Source organism: Cervus canadensis, chromosome 11 (genome assembly GCF_019320065.1).
Source record: "Cervus canadensis isolate Bull #8, Minnesota chromosome 11, ASM1932006v1, whole genome shotgun sequence".
Taxonomy (NCBI): Eukaryota; Metazoa; Chordata; class Mammalia; order Artiodactyla; family Cervidae; genus Cervus; species Cervus canadensis.
In genome coordinates, this window is record NC_057396.1 from 44,163,722 (window position 1) to 44,181,948 (window position 18,227).

The 18,227-nt window shown below is 41.7% G+C and overlaps 1 protein-coding gene across 1 annotated transcript; it reads left to right on the forward strand.

Annotated features, from left to right (window-relative positions):
• The first annotated feature begins 12,989 nt into the window (after positions 1 to 12,989).
• Positions 12,990 to 14,692, forward strand: LOC122450410 (ubiquilin-1-like). Its single transcript, XM_043482743.1, has one exon. The coding sequence runs from the start codon at positions 13,133 to 13,135 to the stop codon at positions 14,690 to 14,692; it is 1,560 nt and encodes a 519-aa protein (XP_043338678.1). The 5' UTR covers positions 12,990 to 13,132.
• The last annotated feature ends 3,535 nt before the right edge of the window (positions 14,693 to 18,227 follow it).

Genomic DNA, 18,227 nt, shown 5'->3' on the forward strand with positions numbered 1-18,227 from the left:
TTGGAAATTTTACACCCCTGACTCCTGCAACTATCTACACTGGATTGAAATATTTTCATTACCGTATCCTGTGTATGTGTACATGTGTATTTCTGGTATAAAAAAAAAAATGAACAGCATGAGAGTTGCAAGATATCAAGGGACACAGCATTTCAGATGTTTATCACTCTGAGAAAATGCTCCAAAGAGGTAGGGGGAAGGCAAGTGTATATAGGTGATTTTGGTCAATGGGTGAATGGTGAATTTGGTGAATGGTACATGCAAAATCAAGAACATATTTGTACAGAAAGTCTCATAAGGGTTACTGCTAGTCATGAGGAGCAGACATCATCGTGAAGAAATTTAGTCCTTTTCTAGGTACGAGGAGATGCAAGAATTGGGCTAATTGGCTCCGGAAAATAGTTATCTGAAGACATGTCCTGCCGCTTTTTCCAGAGCACAGAGTGCCTCATTTCTGCTCTCCACCCTGAACTCCCTTCAGGGGCCATTGAAGGTTAGCAGCAGCACACAATTTAATCCTTGTAGAGGTAAATGACATGTGCCAATGGCAAGTGTCCATTTGTAGTTGAGTATTTTTGTTTTTAATTTAATCTGCTAGTTCTACATGAAAGCGTTAAAGTTTAAGCAGGCAGTCCAAGGCCCTTTAAGGAGGAGGTGAACATTCTCACTCATGCTTTCCCAGCTGTGTGAAGCAATGTATCTTACCCAAGAACTGGCCTTTCTTTAGCTAAGGTCACACAGCACACTAATGATCACACAGAACAATGTCTTACTCAGGGAAATGCTTCTCTTAGTCTCCATGCTAATGATTATAATTGTAACAACCCTTGCCTGGCAACCTGTTTCTTAAGACTTGTACCCATGATTACACAGCAACTGTATATCTAGCCCCGAAACATTGCCTGGACCCGTTCTCCTTGGCTAATCTTGTGCCAAAGTTATCTCAGGATGTATACCTTGGGAAAGGGTCTGGTGGAACTCTTACAGTCTTGAGGTATTCTTTTTATCTATTCTCAGCAGCTAATTGAAAAGCATAAAAGGGCCCGCTTAAACTAGTGAGGCAGGTACTCTCCTGCCCACTTCTGATGTCTATGTCAGAAGCTTTCTCGGTCCTGCCACTCTAAACAAAATTTTGCACACAAAGCTCTCAGTGACTGAGACCTGTCTTTGGTCTCGGAATTATATCTTCTTCAGAGATCATGAATCCAGTGGCATTTTCACTATTCACCATAAGCTATCATCTTGGGGACTCATCCAGGATCTTCAAGACAAGGTAAGACCACTCAGAGCTGGGACTCTTTTGCTCTTTTACTGCAAAGTCTCTACTAACTCAGAAGCATATAAACTGAACTTCTTTTACCCATCAGTTTTTCCTGGTTTCTCTGACCATTTCATAACTGCTTGGGGAATTAAAGTTACTGACCTAATGTGCCAGATTATAGACTTTCAGGGGACTTGCAATCCATGCTGTTATTGTGTTTTTCTAGCAAGACCCTCATTCCAAGTTTTATAGGACACTGAAGGCAGGAACACATTAGGGATCTAGCTGGAGCTCTAGTTCCAGGGACATCTCTCAGACCTGAAATCATCATCCTGACCCCAGAGACCCAGAGGCAAATTCTTGTCATGGCTATGCCTCCGGACTGTGTGGATGGAGACATTACTGGTGGGCATGAGATTCCTGAGGACACAGATCAGGGAACCCCAGATTTGGGCAGATTGGAAATGCAGCAGGCTTGTTCCCTTGGTAGCAGTAGCTCTTAGAGGACCACAGAAAGCCCTCCAGTGGCTCTTGTTTTAGCTCCTTAGGTATTCTTTTTGTACAATCTGCTGGACAGGAATAGAAAGATTGGCCTTGACACTTCATGAGCACGAAAGATTACTTTTTCCTCACAGGCTGGCCCTCTATCACCTCCTCTGTTATCACATAGACTCATGTGGCAACCCTCTCAGAAGGGACATCTTGGGTTTTCTCTTCTTCCCTTTGTAACTACCTTTTTGACTTTCAGCTTCTCCTGTGGTCAGGAATATGTTCAAAGATGTGCGTAGGCACATAAAAGACGGATGCTTCCCCTAGTGGTCTTAGCTTGGGAGACATTCCAGAAGGCTACTCTGTTCCACCCTGGGTGGCACCAGAGGAAAAGGGGAAATCAAGGCAAGGTTTTAATGGTGAGAAACTGGACATCAGTTTCAGTAAGAGGTAGGTTAACTTCGGCCAGGGAAGGGAGCTTAGGTGGAAGACCTGTCTCCACACCCATCTAGAGCAGGGAGGGACGCCTCTGGTAGAAAAAAGCCATGGCACTGAGCACCGCTTTTTTCTCTCATACAGATTGCAGCTAACAGTTCCAGAACCACCTCTTTGAATTGTATCTTAGAAAAACTGGGATAAGTTTGATCCCCAGAGCCTAAAAAGCCCCTTATATACAGGCTTTCTTTGCTATAAGAGAAGACCTCACCAGCCCAGAGAGACAATCCCTGCAGGTACAACATCTCATCAGTCAGTCTACCCCTGTCATCAGAGCCAAATTGAACACTCTCTGGTTTAAAAATTTTAGATATGAAATTATGACTACAAAAAGGAGGGATGACATTTTTGACATTGAATGGCCATGATATTCTTTAGCCTCTGGAGAAAACTGGTTAAAATGAAATCTTTTTGAAATTGAAAAGCTGGTTCTTTTTGCACATGCAATTAGGAAAAAACTGGCTTATTAAAATACTTTTTTTGGAGCTCCAACCCTGCCTGAGAAACAGAAACATACCTGGGAAAAAACCTGAAGTTAACTCTTATCATGTCCTTGAGATACACAGCCCACTCTCTCTGGGACTCCTGCCATGACCAAATTGGTAGAACTTCAAGCCAATGGGGAAAAAAAGGGGGTGGGAGGTGGTGCAAAGAGACATTTTAAATTTCAAGCAGAAAATTGTGAGGTCTCTGTCCAGATTTATTTGTGTCTTAGTGTGTCTCCATCCTTGGACAAAATTGCTAAGGGCTAATTGATCAGTGAGCTGTATTTAATTGGCCCAAAGAGAAGAGCTTAGAAAGCAAACAGTTATAAAATCAAGAAAACTAAACAAAATGAGTTTCAGTGTTATGTAAACTGGGAAATATTCACTATTGAATTGATACCTGGTATTGATATCTGTTTATTGATCTAATTAACACAGACATTGTAAAGATACTTTTATAAATGATATAACTTTGGGTAATTTATATTTACCAATCTACAAAATGACAATATAAAGTGCAGTTCATGGTTGCTAAAGGAAAGTAAGATGTGTGTTTTTAATAAAAAGGTATAAGGAATGGAATTACATTCTATTAAGGAAAAAGAAAGTAAGTCTAAACCTACAGGTGACTCATCTCTAAAATTGGCAAAGGATGTGATAAGTGCAGAAGGCATAAAAAAAGGTTTGTGACAAGTGGAAGAGTGTTCTGTGCATGGTCCATGTTTCTTAAGACGTTAACCTGAGCTTTGAACTCCTTTACTATTACTTTGACTAAGTGAATAACTATTGTTTCACAGTGAATGTAAGCTGGTACCAAAGTGGAATTTGGTTTTCTCTCCCTGTTAAAAGAACAAAGTTTTCTTGGAATAAGGCTTTTGGTAACAGACTATGGCACACATAGAAAAAACTCACTCTGCTTTTACAAAAATTAACCCCTCATCAGGGAGTTTAAAATGGATAAACAATGGCTATAAACCAAACAGCTGGGGCTATGGGAAATCCAAGACAGCCCCTTGGCTTTTCCCAGCTCCCTGACAAACTCACTTTTATTTGATGAGAAAAAGCCTTTCCTGGCTTCAGGGTTAATGTCTCACAATGGAGAAGACATGGTTAAAATGTGTTTTCTATAATCTCCAGTGATTGGAGCACCCACTTTGCTGGACAGGTCATACTGACATTGGCAAAAAAATCTTCACAAGTTTCTGGTAGACTATTGCTTTCACTGGCATACTCTGTCACTTGGGTTTGAGACACTTGGGTTCTGAACAGCCTCATCAAGGTAAAAAAGACTGTCTCCCAACATATACGGAAATCTCAAAGTATACTGGGAACCTCTAAAAGAAAAATCCACTCAACTGATGTCAGGCCAATAGCATCTATTAGTTTCACTGAATATTAAGTTCTAGTTTTATGAATCAAGGACAGCATTTACTAAGATTCACTTCTGAGTTCCTTGTGGTTCTGTTACATTGCTAAGAGGTTTAATTCAGTTGTTAAAAAGGACACTCTGAGTTTGTTTCTAAAGCTTATTTCAGTAACCAGTCTTTGAATAAAGGTCAGATACTCCAGGATCTACAACCAGGAGAATAACAGCAGGCTATAGTCATTTAACAAACTAAGTCAGATGACCTGGAGATGTCACTAGCCTGTACCTAAGTTCTTACTTTTGATTTTACTATTGCTGCTAATATATTGTTTTCTATATTGTTTGTTTCAAAATGTTGTCCCTTACATTATCAAGTATGTGACTGAGCCATTGATACAATGATGGTATACAGTTCCATATGAAATCCATAGCTATAATGGTGTGACTCTGTATATGAGAAGAAACAACAAGAGGGAATATTTTCCTGGACCAAGAGACTAGTGAGACAAGTGCTACCCAGAGACTTTTGCTACTCACAGGGCCTAGTCCAGTAACAGGACATTGAGTGGCCTATCAGTGAAATCTGTGATAGACTTGGGAATGAGCCTTCCCAGCACCAGATGGGACAGATGGTCATGAGATGCCCCCCAACCATGGTCAAACTCATGGCCATAAAGGGGCCCTGTGACTGGAAACTGGCACTTGCCATCTGCCTCTGCAAAGATTAACCATGGACACTACAGCTGCTGACCATCAACATCCCCTGAAAGGAGTTCAGGGTGAAAATCAGAAATTAGGCACTCGCTCTGTGTTCTGGAAAAAAATGGGCAAAGCAGGCCTTTGGATAGTTAGGTATTTTCAGATAAAGATTTTCTTGAACCCAAATTCTTCCATCTTCTCAAACTTAGAAATACACTAAATTGTTAATGGTGACAGCTACTTTGGCTAATACGTTAATACCACAATAAGAGGCTAAAGCCTACTTGAACAAACTTAGACAACTGGCTACCTGGCTATAAGTCTCCTTAAAACAGCTCTGCACATTGTGGTTCAGATTCATTCTCCTAAAAAGAAATGGTAAGATTTATTTTGTCTGTTAAGGCTCAGGTTGTCACTCTTTCAACTACTAACTGGGTTTGTTATACCTACATTCAAAATGTATATGAACATGCCAAATGGCTCCATTCTTATAAACAGGGTAGCCCAAGTGTTGACTGTATCTAGACCAAGATCAAAGTTACTATCAAATGTAACCTGATTCCTATTCTTGCTTGGACTGCTGATTACAATAATTCTGTTACTGATTTTTGGTCTTTGCCTTTTAATCTACTTGTCTAGTTTGTTCCTTATAAAGCATACAATGACTTCAAAGACAAAGTAATGGTGATGCAGAGATTCGGGTCACTCTTCAGAATGGACTCCCTTGATGTCCCATTCTGGTCACAGATGCAATCATGGTTTACAAGCTCTCCTTGGTGGAAAACTATCTTGAGTGTAGTAATTGTAATCATCTTATTCTTGCTGTTTGCCCCTTATATCTGTAATTGTATAATAAATTTTTATCTAAGCAGCATGAGGCATTTAAGTTACAAATAACTGTTAAGCTCTTACGATTGTCACAGGCTCCTCCAGCTATTACCTGGGGCTCCTGGATCAGAGATCCTCAATATAAGGGTAAGGAGAATATGCTGCCTCAACAATTTATTGTCTGTGTCCCTTACCAGCAGGAAGAAGTTATAGAATGATTTCTCTGCCTCTTTCCCTGGCAACCATATTCTCCTAAATAAAAAAAGGAGGGGGGCATGAAAGAGTTAAAGCCTAGGGAGGCAGTCCAAGGCCCTTTAAGGAGGAGGTGAAGATTCTCACTCAGGCTTTCCTTAAGCCTTGTGCAACAATGTATCTTACCCAAGAACTGGCCCTTCTTTCCCTAAGGAACTAATGATCACACAGCACAACCTCTTACTCACAGAAATGCTTTTCTTAGGCTCCATGCTAATGACTATAATTGTAACAAACCTTGTCTGGGAATCTGTTTCTCAAGAAGTGTACCCCTGATTACACAGCAACAGTGTATCTCACCCAGAGATGTTGACAGAACCTTTCTCCCTGGCTAATCTTGTGCCAAAGTTATTTCAGGATGTATGCCTTGGGAAAGGGTCTGGTGGAACTCTTACAACCTTCAAGTATTCTTTTTATCTCTTCTCAGCAGCTAGTTGAAAAGTATAGACCTTAAATTAGTGAGGCGGGTACTCTCCTGCCCCCTTCTGATGTCTATGTCAGAGGCTTTCTCCGTCCTGTCACTCTATACAAAATTTTGCACACAAAGCTCTCAGTGACTGAGACCTGTCTTTGGTCTTGGAGTTAAATCTTCTCCTTTGGAGAACATGAATCCAGTGGCATTGTTCACCGTTCACCATAAACTATCACAGACTTTAGTTTTAATTTTGAAATATTTAGTGACAAAATACTCAATGCTTAACTCATTATTCCTTTGCAAAATGCCATTGTCCAATTTTATTTTTGTAAATATACTCTATAGTAGCTGTCAAATTCCATATAAGACCAAAGGAGATCTTCACTGGCTTTTAATTACATATGAATAAATGAATATTAGAGAAGAATTGAGGGATTTGCAATAGACAATCTTTCCTTTTAAAATAAAGAATGTTTCCATTCAAGTTTCACTTGTTTCTCTTTAAAGAACTGTAATTTCTTCACATAAGTCTAGCTTGGGTATAAGCACTACATATTTGCAGTTTATTTTCAGAACAGATATTAGTGTGGTGAAACTACGCTGTAACCAGTACACTATAAATTATTATTTTAGTTTCTTTGATTCTTGTGCAAACATGTGCATCCTTGAAAAATAAAATTTCTACTCTTTTAATAATTAAACCTCTTTACTAGATTCATGACTTGTTTTCTCAGTTTAAAAGATATATATATATATATATATATATATATGTATATATGTGTGTGTGTGTGTGTGTGTGTGTGTGTGTGTGATAGAATGTATTATGCATAATATATATGCATATAGAGAAGGAAATGGCAACCCACTCCAGTATTCTTGCCTGGGAAATTCCATGGACAGAGGAGCCTTGTAGGCTACAGTTCATGGGGTCGCAAAGAGTCGGACACGACTGAGTGACTTCACTTTCACTTTCATATGCATATTAGATAATACAGATAAGTAAAATAAGAATATAAAAGTCAGCAATAATTCCACTACCCAGATAACACTGTTAACACCATGATGGTTGTCTTTCCACTTATTGTACAAAATTGTGATTGTATTGTGCATAATAATCTGCCTTTCCAACATGATACTATGTCATGAAATTTCTTTTCAAGTTATTAAGTAGCCTTTTGGAATTCATAAGTTTAATAAATACTCCCTAAACATTTCTTTTATGCCAAGAGTAGTAGAAATACAATAGTGAACAAGATATGTTTCCTGCTTTAAGGAGCTTACAATATAGTGGAGATAACAGACCTCCAAGAAAAAAGGAAGAGAGAAATAAAAGTAATACCTAGCACAGAGCACTCACTGAGAACTAGGCACTTTTCTATAGACTTTTATTTTATTTTTTTATTTTTAATGGGAGATAGTTGCTTTACAGTGTTGTTTTGCTTTCTTATATAGGCTTTATGCCTATTAACTCATTTAACTCCTACAGCGCTATAAAGCAGGTGTTATTATTAAACCTATTTGACAGATGAGTAAAGCAAGAAATAGCTATGTGGGTTTAGTCCAAAGTTGCACAGCTCGTAAATGATGGAGCTGGAGCTGGGATCTGAATCAGTGTTTCTAGAGACAACATCTTTTATCTCTATTCTACATCGATTTCTACTGAATAAATAATTATTAAATAACAATTAAAATTCATTTCATGAAGGGAATAAACAAGGCATATTGCTAGTGTATATAAGGGGGAAGGGATATATTTTTAGAAGGATGGTCAGAGCCTATCTCTCTGGTGGAAGTATTTATGCAGAGACTTGAAGGGTAGGAGGAAGTCAGACATCCAGAGAGCTGGGAGAAGAAAGTTTTAGGCAGAGGGGAAACTATAAAAGTTCCCTGAGTTTGGTTAGAGCCTGATACACCTGAAGAAAAAGGAAAGAAAGCCAGGGGTCCAGAGTAGAGACAATGAGAAGGCAAGTGTTTCAAGGTGAGGTGAGAAAGAGAGGTGAGTGCCAAATTCCCCAGGGCTTTGTTTCGAGTGTGGATTTTACTCTCATCTTATGTGGCACATGATCGAGAGGGTGGCTGGGGTGTCAGCTGAGTCAAGGCAGAAGACTCCTGCAGTCATTCAGCTGAGAGATGGTATTGGCTTAGATTAGTGTTCTCCACAAGGGCAGACGGCAAGAAGTGAACAACTGAAAACATGTTTTGGAGACTGAATTTATCATATTTTCTGATAAGATGGGGTCAGCTTCCTGGTGGCTCAGTCAGTAAAGAATCCACCTGCATCAGGTGACCTGGGTTCAGTCCTTGGGTTGGGAAGATCTCCTGGAGGAGGACTCGAAAACCCACTCCAGTAATCTTGCCTGGAGAATCCCCATGGACAGAGGAGCCTGGTGGGCTACAGTCCATGAGGTCACAAAGATTCAGACACAGCTTCGAGACTAAGTACACACAGCACAATAGTAATTAAACTCCCTCTCTATGGTGGAGTCCTGTCCTGTGTCTCGGTGATAAGAGGTGTTCTAGATCACAAAACCCTGCCTTCACAAAGCCAACAGAGAGGGGACAGTCGCCAAGTTCATATAATTTGAGCAAAAGGGAGACCCTAAGAAGAAACACAGGGTAAAGAGGAAAACTGACAATGAACTCTTCTAGGTTCTAAACAGGGAGACCATCACCCAAGAGAGCATTTAAGCAGAGATGTGAGTTAGCCAAAGCAAGAGCTCCCAGGGAATAGGGTCAACAATTAAAAAGCCAGCAGGAACAAAAATATAAGCAGGCTCCTGTGACTGGAGAAGGGTGCTCAAGGTGTGGGGTCAGGGAGACAGACATGAACCAGATTATTAGGGCATTTAGATTTAATTCAAATATAATAGGAAAACCTTTGGTGGTTTTGGGTAAAGAGTTGAGGTTAATTGATCTGTATTTTTAAAAGATCACATTGGCTACTTGTATTGTCAGCCCAACCAGGTTTTTTCTTTTACATTTTTAGTAATGCAAGTGCCTAATTGGGATTTTGGTTGCCCAGGCATCTAAATACAAGAGACGTCCACTTCAAATAAGGCTATTTCCCCCAAAACACATTGTTAGCTGCAGGACTACATAAAAGGCCAGGGTACATGCCCTCTGATATTCCTTTGTTTTAGATGTCATGGCTAAGGTGTAACATGGCATGTTACAAGATTTCTGTAACTGATCATTTGTGCCACTTATTTTTTCTCTTCCCATTATTTAATTTTTCTTAAGTTTTAAATCTACCAATAGTGAGCCCATTATGGTTGATTCATGTTGTTGTATGGCAAAAACAAACACAACCTTATAAAGCAATTATCCTCTAATTAAAAAAACAACAACAACAAAGAGTGAACCCTCGAAACCCTCTGTGCCCACCCTTGAGCCTAATAAAAGAAAAGCCCCATACTCATTTGCTCTCTCTCTCCCCTTGACCTTTTTTTATGGCCCCAAGTGTGCACATAACCTCCAGGACTTGTAAGAAACTTTGTCTCTTTCAAAACTCCCTGATGGCTATTGCTGAGGGCCTCTTGCAATCATAATAAGAACCACAAGGCCAAGTCCAGCCTCAACATCAGTGATAAATTGAGACTAGCACAAAACACTGCTGTGGGAATTAGTAAAAATGGACCAAGAAAGGAAGTAGGGAAACCAGCCAGGAGGCTGTGCTACTGCAGTATGGGAAGTATTAAGGTGAACAGATTCAGGATATACTTTGAAGAAAAAACTCATAGTACTTGGTGATACATAACTTCAATGTGAAAAGAAAGAAACTGAAGGTGATTCCTGTGTCTGGATGAATGAAAATTTTATGAGAAGAACAAAGAGAACTTGAGCAAATGGCAAGTTTGAGATCCTGTTCTGAAATAAACTGTCTTGGTTGTAAAGTTAATTGACATGAGAGAGACTAGGAAAAACAGGTTTGTGGAGAGAAATTCAAGGCTATATATTATTACTAAGTATTAGAAAGTCAATGCTATTCATTGCTATGTATTATTCCCCTTACTGTGAGAGCAAAGAATTCTAATATAGACCAGCTCCAGATTCATCTCATAGGAGAATAAAATTTGCCACCCAAAAATGTGTCTTTAACATGAGGATTAATTTAGCCTGATTATTTTTAAGAGACATGACTCAAGAATTTTTTCTTGTTACCTCCTCCTCAATTGCCCCAAATATTTAGATAAAGGGCCTGCTCCAGGAAGAAGAACTAGCAGCATAAATAACTAAAGGATAATATGAACTAGGTGTGGTAAACTTATGAACTGGTATACCTGGTACAATATGAACTAGATGGGGGAAACTTAGCAAGTCTTATTTGATCAAAACACCCACCTTGAGACACAAGTGTGTAACTGAGCTGGGGAAGGCTGTCAGCTTGAGCCAGAGATATTTAGGCACTGAAAATGGAGACTGTAGAAGAGAAAGGAAGAAGGACAGTTCACCTCAAGAGTATGAGGGAAAAAATCTCTCTGGAGCCATGAGATGCACAAATGTGATTCTGGACAATTGTTACCTGGCATGTTCTTCAACCTCAGATATACATTAATGTACTAGCTATGCTAGCGAAGGAAAAGCCATAAATGTTAGCTTGAATATCTGATTCTGCTGAGGGAAATACAAATGGAATCCCCAGTAGAAACTGGGTTTGGTACTAATATTTGTATAATAGAAATTTTCTTAAGGTCTGGACATTACCAGAGGAGGCCCACTAGGCTGTTGCTTCCAGCCAGCCATAAGGATCACTCTGTAAAATTTATTGGGACTGAAAATCTTTTTCAAAATGGCAACTTATCAGAGGCTTGATATGGGTTGGACGTCGAAAACATTCATTCATACTAACTGAAGCTTAAGAATACACCTTAATATATCGTAAGCAATGTAGTTTTAGGAGGATCTAAGTGTTCATGTTGCCCACATCTAACAACCTTCTAGAGGTGGGAGTCTAGGCAACCAAATCCTACCTTTGTAGTCGTTTGAAACTCTAGAATCAGAAAAAATGGTCAAGTATATAGTGGAAAAAGCCTCAGACAACTTGATGTAGCCATCTTTACAGTGAAAAAACATAATTATTCCAGGTATTAGACAGAATTTACTCTTGGGGCTCACCTGACTGTAACAAACAAAACAGTGTCTTAGACAGTCACCGTTACCTGCTTTTACAGCTGAAATATGTACCCTCCCCAGGCACAATTCTATTCGTCATATATACCTCAAATTACATAACTGTTAAGTCAAAGAGGAGGATACATCCAGTCCATCCTAAGGAAATCAGTCCTGAACATCCATTGGAAGGACTGATGTTGATGCTGCAACTCCAATACGTTGGCCACCTGAAGTGAAAAACTGACTCATTTGAAAAGACCCTGATGCTGGGAAAAATTGAAGGCGAGGGGAGAAGGGGACGACAGAGGATGAGGTAGTTGGATGGCATCACCAACTCAATGGACATGAGTCTGAGTAAACTCTGGGAGTTGGTGACAGACAGGGAGGCCTGGCGTGCTGCAGTCCGTGTGGTCACAAAGAGTTGGACATGACTGAGTGACTGAACTGAAATGAACTGAACTGAAGTAAAAAAGACCTAAAGTCAAATCATTACTTTTTCATTAATTTCTCTTGTTTTAGCTCTGATCCTCTGGAAGTTGAGATCATAGTTTATCTCTCTGGGAACAACTGCATTTCCAAGTTCTTTGCAAACATTATGCCGTCTTACTTAAAACCGTGTATAATAGATGGGTTACCCAGCCTGGGAAGCCTCAGAGATGCAAGCTGCCTCAAGACCCCTTTGAGGCTGGGTGGGTTAATTATACATATTTTGAGTCTCTTCATATAGAAACAGAAACTTTATGCCTGCCTAGGGCACAGGTAGTATATAGTGACTTAGTAGAAGATATGTGTGTGTGTGTGTGTGTGTGTGCACATGTGCATGTATGCTGAGTCTTGTACAACTCTTTACAACCCCATGGACTCTGTAGTCCATCAGGCTCCTCTGTCCCAGGGATTTTCCAGGCAAGAACAGTGGTTTGTGGGTTGTCATTTCCTATTCCCGGATATCTTCCTGACTCAGGGACTGAAGCCGCATCTCTTTTGTCTCCAGTATTGGCAGGTGAATTCTTTACTACTGTGCTACCTGGGAAGCCCTAGTACAAGATAGGTAACTAGGACTTCCTAAGTTAGTAATTAGACTAGTACCTTTTTGGCTGAGCTTTATTCATCTATCCAACTCCAGGTGTATGATTTTCAACAGTGAGATAGGCTGGCACAAAATATGTTTTTAGATGTGCTGCATGCTAAGTCACTTCAGTTGTGTTTGACTCTTTCCAGCCCTATGGACCATAGCCCTCCAGGCTCTTCGGTCCATGGGATCTTTCCAGGCAAGAATACTGGTGTGGGTTGCCATTTCCTCCTCCAGGGGATCTTCCCCACACCAGGGATGGAACGCACATCTCTTATGTCTCCTGCATTGGCAGGAAGGTTCTTTACCACTTGTGCCACCTGGGAAGTCCTGTTTTTAGACAGGAACATTTAAATTTTTTCTACTGTTTTTTAGATAAAATCTGATAGAAAGTCAACTTTAGACAGGTGGTAGAGACTACCACCCTTCCCCCATTCAGGTCCACCTCCCAACTGTGACCTCATTGCTGACATCATCTGCCCTGAGGCTGGCTCCGGAGAGGGCAGCTGCCACCGGGACTACACTTGGAGGTGGTGCCCACAGGACTTGGGTGAGAGGACATCACGGGCCACCTACTGGTCCCTGCGCTCAGGCGTGCTCAGTGCTACATCTAGATTTCTTAAGGTCCGCAGGGGGCCCTGAATTCTGCTCTCGAGGAAATATGTCACGGGCTAGGGAAGAAGCAGGGGACAGTCGGCTGGTGTCTGGTCGGGAGCCACCTTCACGTATCATCAGAGTGTCTGTCAAGACCCCACAAGACAGCCAGGAATTCATGCTGGCAGAAAATAGCAGCATCCGAGACTTTAAGAAGCAGATCTCCAAACGCCTTCACTGTGATACTGACCGACTAGTGCTCATCTTCACTGGAAAGATCCTCCGGGATCAAGACATACTGAGCCAGCGAGGCATCCTTGATGGCACCACAGTCCACCTGATGGTGAGGAGCCATGGGAAAGGCATTCTGCCCGGCCCCAGCACTCTGCCCAGCCCTGCTGGCCACTGCACCCATCGTCCAGATCCATCCACCTCAAAGAGTGCTAGGATGCTAGCCAGGCTGGGCCAGCTGGCCCGGACCTCTCCTGAATTAGCTGACTTCTTTGGCCAGCTGGCTCAACTCCTCATGGTTGTGCCTGAGTCCATGGGGCCATCATTGGGAGAGCCTGTGGTTCAAGGTCTGGCGAGTGAGAAACCAGCCAATGCCGGCTATGTTCCTGAATCCTCAAGGCCAGTACCGAAACCTGAGCCAGCTCTTAAGGCTCTGGAAAACTTGCAGACCCCAGCCCGGCAACAGGAACTCCTGCAGGTGGACAAGCGGGGGCTGGAAGCCTTGAAGGCAGTGCCAGGTGGTGACAATGCTATGCGTCCGGTCTGCTCTGATATCCAGCATCTCATGCTGTCCACTCTGGCCCCTCTGGTTGCCTCCGAAGGTCACAGCCCAGATTCAGAGCCTGGCAGAGGGGGCATCAATCCTCAAAGTTGTACTAACATCACCACCACGGCACCCACAGTTTCTGCACCTACCAGGCCATTGGCACAAGAAGTCATTGCAGGAGCAGCTGCTCAAGCCAGGGGTATAATTTCAAACCAGCCCAATGCAGTCTGTAGGACTGGACTATCAGACTTATACTCAGGCCAGGATCTTCCCTCCCAGGAGAGCCAGCAGCCCATCGGGAAAGCCACTCCAGCGAGTCAGCTGAGACCATCAACCTCTGTCTTGCGCAGAGCCTTACATGTCCTGCAGCAGAATCCAGCTCTGCTACACCAGCTGGCAACAGGCAGCCCCCTGCGACATCACATGCCACTCCTTCCCATTCTCACCAACCCCCGGGCACTGCAGGCATTGATCCAGATAGATAAGGGCCTGCAGGTACTGTCCAGGGAGGTACCTGGTTTGGGACCGTGTTTATGGTGTCCAGGTAGACCACACGGGGCCAGAGGAGTTTCTGAAACTAGGGGCAGAGGACAGGGTCACAGAGCAGACCCTGGGCAGCCCACCCTGGCTGTTCTTCAGCTCCTCCATGCTCTGGCCAATGCCTGCCCTCAGTTTACCCAGTCCTCATCGTCCTCATGTCCCCTCGCTGAAGACCGCTACCCGCAAGAACTGGAGCATCTGGAGGCCATGGGCTTTGCTAATCGCGATGCCAGTCTTCAGGCCCTCATGGCCACAGGAGGAGACATTTGTGCTGCCATTGAGAGGCTTCTGGGGAAACCGGAGGCCTAGGTGCCTCCAGCTGATGCGCCAATGCACCATCCCATGGAGAGGTGGGGGGAAAGGAAAGGGAAAGAGAGGGAGGGGGAGTAGCTTATTTTGGGAATTTCTCCTCCTCAGATCACGTGCATATTATACAGCCTCCCCTCACCTCCCAAGCCTGTTCTACATTAAAAAGGATTGCATGGATCTTGTGTGTTGTGTCAATTTTGGAGCAGGTGGGCTAAGAGAATGTTGTTTGAGGGAGGGATGGATCTGGGTCTGGGCTTCGCCTATTCTCATAACTGTAACCTCAGAGTAGGGGGAAATCCTGAGTTCTTTTTAGTATCTACTCCTGTTCAATGGGCAATGCAGTTTTCCACCAATATTACTATCATCACCACAATTCCAATTCCGTGGTGACTCTGAAGGAATCCTGACGTTTGCTCTCCTGGGAAGCCATGGGTTTCTTCACAGACTCTGAAAGCCACCTATTCTTTGACAGTGTTTCTCTGTCTTGAGGTCGTCTCCTGATATTGCAGAAAAGTTGTTTAACTTGCCTTTCAGTTAGGGCTTCTCCTTTGCTATCCACCTCAATGGAATGACAGGCCTTAATAGTAATGTTGGCAGTTCTCCTGGGAGCTGGACCTTGCTACCTCCAGGCTGGTAGCAGCTGCTGGTTTCTATAAATTAATTTCTCCCTCTAGGAACTGTTGCATTCTATCATTAGAATACTATTAAAACAACAGATTCCACGCCCCCCCCCCCCCCCCCCCCCCCCCCGCCAACAAATGCCTAAAAGCCTAAAAGAACTTCCAGGAGTAGAGTTTGCACCCAGGGCTGCAGAATCCTCCATCTGTTACATATTGTCTGTGAAAGCTGAACTTTGGTCAGAGATAGGAGACTATGGAGAACAGTCCTGTGCTACATCCACAAGACATCAGCCCAGAGTAAAGGCCATAGCTAGATCCCTGTCAGTCAGTTCAGTTCAGTCGCTCAGTCTTGTCCGACTCTTTGCAACCCCGTGAATCGCAGCATGCCAGGCCTCCCTGTCCATCACCAACTCCTGGAGTTTACTCAAACTCATGTACCCAACTATTAACAAGTGTGTGGTCCTTGCATCTCATATTATTTCTGTAGGTAAAACACGGGGAGGTGAGATGCTCCTGAAAAAGCCACAACTGGAGAAGAGGGTTGGATGGAGGGTCTTTGCTAAAACAATTCCTCCTTTCTGTAATATCAGTGTTGGAGTGAGATTAAAGATTTAGGGAAGGAGGAAGGATGGTGGGCAGAATGGGTGGATCAATTCCCACAATGTTCACATAAGCATATATCAATCCCCAGAATAACACAAGGAAAAATAAAGTTCATGAGATGTATAGTTGAATCCTAAAGTCAGACTAGAACACTTGGAGGATATCACATAGTCCTACCATCATAATACAGTAGAAAATAAGCATGATAGCCCTAAGCATAAATTTTCAGTCAGACATGAGAATTAGAGGCACAGAGATAAGTGATCTGTGCTCAGTACCAACTATTGATTGGATGTCTACCAGTTGTAGATGTGTATCACAAAATCACACACAATTTCAATCAGAGACACACAGCCAACACACAGACCTCTATTCACACACAGAAATGTAAAGAGAATTGAAAACCACAAATTAAGATAAACTGACTTTTCAGTTTTTCCAGGAAATGAAACTAAAATTATTGACTGTATTGCTTAATATAATACAGTTAAGGACTTAAATGTCAGTGTTAGCTTTCACTGGGAGTAAAATTTGAGAATTTCAGAAGTTACTCCTTGGATTTCTTTCAATGTAGAGTACTTGAGGGAGTACTCAAAACCCAGGGAGTTGGGGGATAAAAATAAAACTAGCAACCACTCTGTCAGAATGAGATGCCATTCACTTTTGAGAGAGTATAGCTATTCCTTTGAAATTCCTGAAAGATATGAAAGCTATTTTCATTTTAAAGCTAGAGAAACAGACTCCAAGGGGTAAAGTAACTTCCCACACACCTGTGGTTGAAATTCTAAGCTGATTTTCCTGATTCCAGCATCCTTATTCTGTGCACAGCATATAGTCAGATGATGAGAGTGTGGGATTCAGAGTGACCATTAAGAGAAAAAAGATCTGGTCAGATTGGAAAGGCTTGAATGTATTTTATTATTTTTAAATTAATATTAATTTTTATTTTATATTGGAGCATAGTTGATTTGCAATGTTATGTTAGTTTCAAGTCCACAGCAAGTGATTCAGTTATACATAAACATACATCCATTACTTTCAGATTCTTTTCCCAAATAGGTTATTACAGAGTATTGAGTAGAGTTCCCTGGGCTATAGAGGAGATCCTTGTTGAATATCTGTTTATATATATAGTAGAGTGTATATATCAATCCTAAACCCCTAATTTATCCCTCCCTGCCACATTTCTCCTTTAGCAGCCATAAGTTTGTCTTCAAAGTCTATGAGTCTATTTCTATTTTGTAAATAATTTCATTTGTATCACTTTAATCAGGGCGATGGAAAGACTTAAGTTTTTGCCCAGAGTGTGGAATCTTATGGCTGGTAAAATCAGTGGATCAGAGTTGTGGTCTGTGGAGTAACTTCTTTAGAAGGATCACTAGAAACAAGACAAAGGGTTGAGCAAAGAAGGACAGGTCTATCAAAGGAATGATGCAGAAGGCTGGAGTGGGTCAGCTACAGAAGGGAGCTGAGGAAAAAGTAAGAGATATATGTTGAACTTATTTAAAAGTATGTAGATATAGAAGTGAGAGAATATAATCCAAGAATAAAAGTGTAGTGATTAAAGAATTAAGATGTGTCTATCTCCCTGCTGTTCACTTCTATCTGCTCTATGTGGAGAATAATATATAGCCAGATATCTTCCAACTTGACTGTTTATATATAAAAAAAAAAGTCTACAGGGGCTATGCAACATTGGATAACAGAAGTAGACAGGAATGAAGCTCCAGATCACTGCCACTGGAGCAGATATACCTTATACAATTCACTCAATTTCTTGGATTCCACTGAAGTCAAAAGCATCCAGTTCCCATTCTACTGAGCTGCTGATTTTGCAGAAAATACAGTTTAATGATCACTATTTGTATCTCAAGCACTGCCTAAACATTTTAATATAGTTATATAGTATAATTATCACAGTAAGCCTGAGAAGTGATATAAAAAGTCTTAACTATGTAGCTTGCAATATTAGAGAGATTGCATAGTTTTCTCATATTTATTTAGCGAGCATTTTACATGTTAGACACTGTCTTAACTTTTCAACATTCATTGATTTCTCTATTCCTCACTGCAACATTGAAGTGAAGTGAGGTGAAAGTCCCTCAGTCATGTCCAACTCTTTGTGATCCCATGGACTATACAGTCCATGGAATTCTCCAGGCCAGAATACTAGAGTGGGTAGCCTTTCCCTTCTCCAGAGGATCTTCCCAACCCAGGGATTGAACCCAGGTCTCCAGTATTGCAGGCAGATTCTTTACCAGCTGAGCCACAAGGGAAACCCAAGAATACTGGAGTGGGGAGCCTATCCCTTC

Bases quoted from the DNA above. Each gene is read 5' to 3' on its own strand.
- LOC122450410 (XM_043482743.1), top strand. From the start codon at position 13,133: ATGTCACGGGCTAGGGAAGAAGCAGGGGACAGTCGGCTGGTGTCTGGT.